Below are 7,219 nucleotides of genomic sequence, written 5' to 3' on the forward strand. Positions count from 1 at the left end.
ATTTATCCAAAACTAAAAACAAATCTAAAACCCCCAATCATTGCAGCACCTAAGATCATAGTTCACAACATCTAGCTAGCATTTTTGCAACGAATTTATCCAACAAACCCTAGTCCAAAAAACCCCCATCCCCCAATCCCGGCCCATCCGTCAAACCAACTACTCTAACCATCTTAACTACTGTATGAATCACAATCTAACCAACGCAATTAGGGAGCAACTAACTCTACAAGCTAAGCAAGTGCAAATACCTGCTCCTCCACGGCAGGTGGCGCAACGGGGGCATCGGGATGTACTGCGCCGCTCGACGCCGTCACCTTCTATAGCGATGAGGCGGAGCCCGCCACATCCGCAGCGGTTGCGAGTTTCCCCGCACCGCCGCCGACATCCGCGGTCACCGCGCCCTGACCCTGCAGCTCCACCACATCTCCGGCCGCTGCGCCGGCGTCTCCACGAGCGTCGGCCATCTGACAGATGGAGGCGATTGAAGGTGAGGAAGAGGATGCGGTGGGGGAGAGCGAGATGGTGCGGTGGAGGCAGTGGAGGAGAGCGAGACGACGCCGGTTGGGGGGAGGAAGACGATGCGGTAGCGAGGGGATTTGGGGAAAAATGGTAGGGGCGATGGAGGTGGTTGCCCTCTTTATATGATGGGACGTTTCGGGCATGTCCATGGACATGTGCTATCCCCCGACCGCGGTCTTGCCTGCGCCCACGTATACGCGGCCCCACTCGTCAGCTAACGGTCAAAGGCATTGACCCGACGGCAACGTCCGTTATAACCTGTTCTGAGGGTTTCGGGAAAGGGAGTGGAGAAACTTGAGCAAAAGTTAAGAGCACAGGGATGAATGAGTAGAGCTAAGGAACCAGGGGCACAGAAATAAAAATCCCTTTTTATAAATGCCGGGGCGAAGGAATGTGCTATCTTAAGTAGCAGTTAGCTCTAGCACCGAGAGCACTAACAGCCCCATCGGCCACTCTATCATTGAGAGGCTGAGTTCATTCAAAAAGACTCGTGCATATTGTAACGGTTGGTAAAGCTAATAGCTAATTAACCTGACCAAAGAAAAGCTATTAGAAGCCAGCGTGTTCATGGGGCAATATCGCAGGTTTTGCCCACGCGGCCCTCACAAACCCTAGCCCCGCCGCAAGGCCTCGCGACCCTCCCGAACCCTAACGCCACCGCAAGGCCTCTTCCACCTGCTTCGGCTGCGGTGGCGGCACCTCCAGTCCCAAAGGGGGCCGGGGACCTCTGGTCGTCCCTTGCGGCAGCGAAGATACACTACTAGGGAAAACCTTATACACAGAATCTTAGCAGCAGCGTGGTTTAAAAATAGACGCTACTGCTAATTAGCAGTAGCGGGCTTCAGTACACCGCGCTACTAATAGCGCAGTAGCAGTAGCGCTCTAGGTGAAACAAGCGCTACTACTATAATTGCCACGGCGTTGCCTCCAGGCTAGATATAGTAGTAGCGCCCTTCTTCCGAATGCGCTACTGCTAAAGTACTTACTAGCAGCGTTTTTCCCCAAAACTCGTTGCTGCTAAGTATCACCCCCTTGCGACTAATTAAGTTTAGTCCCATACTGCTAAGCGAACAAGATGTTTACCACCTTAAATATGTTACTTCTCAAACTATCTCGAGCACTTGTTCTTCATTGAACTATATCTGTAGGATTTGTGGCTGCAATATGAATCCTCGCCTGTACCTATACAAGTACAGTGAGGATTCATGTTGACTATTTAGATTCTACACAAAAAGATCAATGATGACCAATGTATATTTTTGATGTTTTTACATGCTTAGACTTAGCAGTAGCGTTTTTTCTTGACAAAGCGCTGCTGATATAGGTCTTAGCAGTAGCGCCCTCCCCATACCCGCGCTACTGCTAAAGCAAAACAAAACACACGGCTGGGCCGGCCCCCCGCACGCTCATCTCTCAATCGTCCCCCTCCGCCCGACGCCGGCAGGTGCGGTTAGGGTTTCTCCTCCGCCACCACCGCCGCAGGTAATGCTCCTCCCCCCTCTTGCCGTCCCTCCGCTGCTCCTCCACCCTCTCGCCGCCCACTCTGTCGCTGCCCGCGAGCTCTGGCAGGGCGCCTTTGGCCGACCGCCCACGATCCCCTCGCCGGCCGCTGTCGTCGGCCCCTCTCGTAGGAAAGTCACCGGCCTTCCCCTCGTCAGCACCCCCGACCGACGTCACCATGCCATCCCCCCTCCTCGACAGCACCCCCCGAGGGCTGCCCTACCTAGATGCAGCAAGGGCTTACGAATTTCATATGGATAACTAGATGCTTTTGTTTTTCTGTAATAAGTTATTTTTTGCAAAATGTGCGTGCCAATTTAGTTGAAATGCTTTGGTAGGTGGTACCGTGATCTGCTAGATATTGGTTTTGATACAAGTATTTAGTTTGCAAGTGCTAAGTTAATCCCAATTAAATTTGCCACTTGTTTTTTTAATCAGTTATCTTAGGCAATAGGGGCCAAATTAGATGAAATGTTTCTTGGTAGGTGGTACCTTGATTTGGTAGATAACTTATTACAGATCTTAGGATTATACCTTTGGTAGGCGCCAAATAGTTTTTTCGGCAATAGGTGCCACTGAAATGCTTTCGTAGGTGATACCTTGTCATCTTGTATGTTACTAGATCTTAGGATTATAATTGTCCATCAAATTGCTTCTCGCAGAAGAATCTCTTCATCAAATTGAGAGCTTGTTGTTTACTTTTGGGGGTCGGGTTCCACTATGAAAATATAACTGAAGAAGTACCAAAAATAGCACATGCTACTGTTTTTCTTTCCTGTGAAGATCGTTAATCCTTTGCTCATATTGCTTTAGGAAAATGGCGCCACCACCACCACCACCATGTCGACTATGCAAGTCAAGGTGTGCCAGCAGCCTTGCAACTGGCAAGCTGTTCGGCATCTACTTCCAGCCGAGTTTTCGTCATGCGGCGGTAAGAAATTATATGAAATGTAACAACTATTTTATTTTTAGTGTTGGCATTACTGCATTGTGTCATTTTGCTTATTTTACACAGATCGTCCCATGCAATGTGAGGTTGAAATTCAACAAGCTGACAGGAGACACGGTGACATTTGAGGCTCCTAGGGGTCCGTACACTATGGAGGTCGAGAAAGAACGCAATATGTCGCGGATTGGAGGAGATGGATGGGCCCGTTTCCTCGCCCGCATGCGTCTTACTGGTGGTGAGTTGATCAGCTTCTCCTTCAGAGCAGAAAGACCCAAGCTGGCTGTCATTTATATCAACCTGGTGGAAGATGATGAAGATGACGAAGATGATGAAGATAATGAGGACCCACTCGATGAAGATGATGAGGACCCACTTCATGAAGCCATCGTAGCTCAAAGAATGAGACTGGGCGAGGAGGAGGTGTGCATCCTATGGGACATAATTCCGCCACGTGTTGACTTTGTCGGGGTGCCATTCGTGACCCGCCTAACAAATACCATGGTCGATCGACATGATATGGTATGTTATACTTATAAATGCAAATTATCCGATGATATGCTTAGTGTAGAGTCCAATGATATGTTGTGTGGAAACTAGTCGATGACATGCTTTAGTGTAGAGTTCGATCACATGCTTATCAGAGTGTAGAATCTAAGGAACTATTAATAGTGTAGATAATCCATGTATACCTATTTGCAAGAGTATGTGCGAGGCTATTTATTAATTGATATTTTTTTCTTATTCAGAAATTGGCAAAGAGCCAATCTTTGAGTTATGGTATCGAGCCTGATGAAGAAGGCTCAGCTGGACTACGCCTTACCGCAAGGGGCTCCGTCACAACGTGTACTTACCACGTGGACACGGACGGTCGCACACACTTAAACTCGGTTGGGTGGAAGAGATTCCTCGATGACAAAAATCTTCATGTTGGACATGCCATCCTAATTACTATCAGGAACACCCACAGCCCAGGCTTGAGGATGATGATCGTCTTTGATATCATCTAGAACTACATATGTGTGTGTGGCTATATCATCTAGAACTACATATGATGATCGTCGTCGATATCATCTAGAACTACATACGATGATCGTCGCCGATATCATCTAGAACTACATATAATGATCGTCGTCGATATGACCTTGTACTGCTTGAGGATGCATGTTGACTATACATGAAATTGTTATCTAGTACTCGCTTCGTTCCAAATTACTCGTCGTGGTTTGAACTAAAACTACCACGAGTAATTTGGAACGGAGGGAGTACTACCTAGTACTTATAATGGTTTATGAATTTGATATCTAGTAGTACCTAGTATCTGAAAAATGCAGTTTATTGAAACCGAAATTGAAAGGGGTATAGCGGGAAAATGATGAAAGATATAGCAGTAGCGAGGGACAAGGAAATCGCTACAGCTAACTAATAGTAGCGCATTCCGGAAAAGCGCTGCTGATATCGTCAATAGTAGTAGCGCGGGTGCAGACCGCGCTACTACTAACAGTTAGCTGTAGCGCCTTATTAGTAGCGCGACCACCCGCGCTGCTGCTAGCCTCAAAACCCGCGCTACTACTAGGGTTTTCCCTAGTAGTGATAGGACTCCATGGTGGCAGCCCCTCTTTGAGGAGATGGCGGCTGCAATGGCCACTTGGGCGGCATCGTGGCTGGGCTCGCAAGCTACACGCGGTGTCGCCATAGCGGCAGCGGTGGGGCTGGGAGTCGCCAAATCCGGCCAGGAGTGGTTGGTCCCATCTCCAGCCATGGTTGGCACCTCGCCAAGCTCGGGCCTTCGCGGTTGCGGGTGGCACCATACAACATCGTTGTCCTTTGTGTGCAGGTTTGGATCGAGAGGAGGGCGGCGTGGGGGCCTGGCTTCGGCCTAATAATGGTGGTTTGTCCGTAGCTCTCTTCTTCCGCCAAGTCATCTTTCTGCAGATGTCGACCTCTTGGATCTGGCCGCTAACAAGTTCTGGTCTTCCCCATCTCAGATCTATATGGATTGGCATATATCTCCCCTGGATATCTAGATCAGAAAGGCTTCGGTCATGCGTGCTCATATTATCAGCCAACACGGCTTCAACAGGGCACAACACGAAGCTTTGCTTTCTTATCGGTGCCATTAAACATGTCTAAGTCAAGATACCCAAGGCATTGATAGAGGTGGAGGAAGTCACGGCGGCTGCAATTGGAGGTCTTGAAGCTCTGGCGGAAGGGTGTATTGGATGCGATCAAGACTGTGTGTCAGGTGTTTGGTGACTTGCAACTGCGACCTCGACAAGCGGGGGCGGCGGCACTGAAGAACTGCATTTTTGGTGGTGCTCCTGGAGTACCGAGTCTCGATTCCCAGGGTGAAAACTCAAGGCCTGGCCTTTATTGGTTGTACCTGTCAATGGCCTTGTTGAAGGAATTGTTTTTGGGTGAACTCAGACTTTATCCAAGGTGAAAACCCAAGATCTTCGATCGGGTAATGACAATGCTTGTGCATTGTTTCCTTCTTGGAGGCGTTGCTTTTGCAGAACCTCTTTTATATTCCGGGTGTTGTCTTCGGTGGTGGTTAGACTGCTGCTGATGCTAGTGATTCATCACCATGATGGGGTCTTCTTTCTTCTGTCCTTTTATTTTCTTTTTTGGCTCTGTGTATCCGTGATGCCTTTGGGCATCTTGTTGGTGCAGATGCCGGGGGTAATTGGTATCTTCACGATATTAATATATCCCTTTTGTGGAAAAATGGTGCAATATGGCAACCACTTTGGCCGCATGCTACTTTGGCGGGTTCAGTGTCTGCCACTTGAGGTTTTTGGTGGTTTTGTGCGGTTAAAGCCGCTCCGTACTTTTTAGCATCTGATGCGCTCTCGTTGGTCTCATGTGGCAACATGTTGTTGCTGCTTCACTGTTGTTCTTGTTGGAACAGACATGGTGAACATGTAGGCAAGGTGATTTGTACAGAAAGATGAACGGTGGCATGCAGGACTTGGTGGTCACCGTCAGAGTCTGCAAATGCTTGAAATAAGTAATCCATTTAGACAATCAAACATATAAGAATCATTACTTGGAACTCATGGCACTTTGTAATAAGATTTAGAGCATTTCCAATAGATGGTCCAAAATTTGACGGTCCAAAATCAAAGATGTAAAATTTGGACCGCCAAAAAGTGCGTTTTGGAGCTCCGAAAAAAGGTCAACTCCAACAGATGGTCCAAATTGATGGTTCAAAATAGCAACTTCAATAGATGGTCCAAAATGAAGATGTAAATTTCTTAAAACGACAAACTACTAGTCCATTCAACATAGTTCAAACATCAAATTCAACATAGTTTCATACATGAACTTCAACTACTACTTATTCAAACTACTAGATAAACTACTCCTCATCGTCGGAGCTGCGGAACTGCGCCCAGAACTCCTCCTTCTCCAGGTCGTCGCACCCCTCCTCCTCCTCCTCTGAGAAGTCTGCCCAGTCCTCCTCGGAAGAGGACTCGATGGGGATCACCATCGAGGGACCGGCCTCGTCCTCCTTCTTCTGCTCCGCCTCACGCTTCCAGTAGTATTCCAGCTCAGCCTGGACGTACTCCGGATGCTCCCGAGCAAACCTCGCCATCGCGTCCTCGTCGGTCTCGCCGGCATCGACGACAACCGATGACTTCTTCGTCATCTTCTTCTTCGTCGTGATCTCCTTCATCTTGATGCCCTGCGGCACAAGCATCTCCGCTTCCGCCCGACTCTCGATCTCCGGGAAGTTGAGGTGCTCCCGAGGCCTCTCGGCACGCCACACCGCCGCGTCATAGGCACGCGCGGCCTCGTGGGCGGAGGGGTACGTGTCGATCCACCAACGCCTTCCGGCGTCGGAGAACTCCACGCCCCAGTTACCGGAGGGCTTCTGCCTCACGCCGAAGAAGCCCGACTTGCCCTTCGGCGTCTTCTTCGGCGTCATCGGAGAGCGGTGAGAGCGGTGGAGCGGCGGCGGCGTGCGGCCGGGGTGGTGGCGGACGGAGCCGGGCGGGACGGAGCTGAGGGGCGTTGGCGGACGGAGCCGGGCGGGGGCGGAGCTGAGGGGGCGGTGGCGGACGGAGCCGGGCGGGGCGATGGCGGACGGAGCCGGGCGGGGCGGAGCTGGGCGGCGGCGGCGTGCGGGGCGGAGCTGGGCGGCGGCGGCGTGCGGGGCGGTGGCGGACGGAGCCGGGGCGGGTCGAAGCTACGGCGGGCGGGCCGGGGCTGGGCGGAATTGCGGCGGACGGGGCAGGGCGGGGCGGA

At 50.6% G+C, this 7,219-nt stretch overlaps 1 protein-coding gene across 1 annotated transcript; it reads right to left on the reverse strand.

Annotated features, from left to right (window-relative positions):
- Nucleotides 1–6,329: 6,329 nt before the first annotated feature.
- Nucleotides 6,330–6,899, reverse strand: LOC109782066 (uncharacterized). Its single transcript, XM_020340650.1, has one exon. It carries the CDS (start codon nucleotides 6,897–6,899, stop codon nucleotides 6,330–6,332), a length of 570 nt encoding a protein of 189 aa, XP_020196239.1.
- Between the last annotated feature and the right edge of the window lie 320 nt (nucleotides 6,900–7,219).

The sequence above is a fragment of the Aegilops tauschii genome, chromosome 5 (genome assembly GCF_002575655.3).
Source record: "Aegilops tauschii subsp. strangulata cultivar AL8/78 chromosome 5, Aet v6.0, whole genome shotgun sequence".
In the NCBI taxonomy this organism is placed as follows: Eukaryota; Viridiplantae; Streptophyta; class Magnoliopsida; order Poales; family Poaceae; genus Aegilops; species Aegilops tauschii.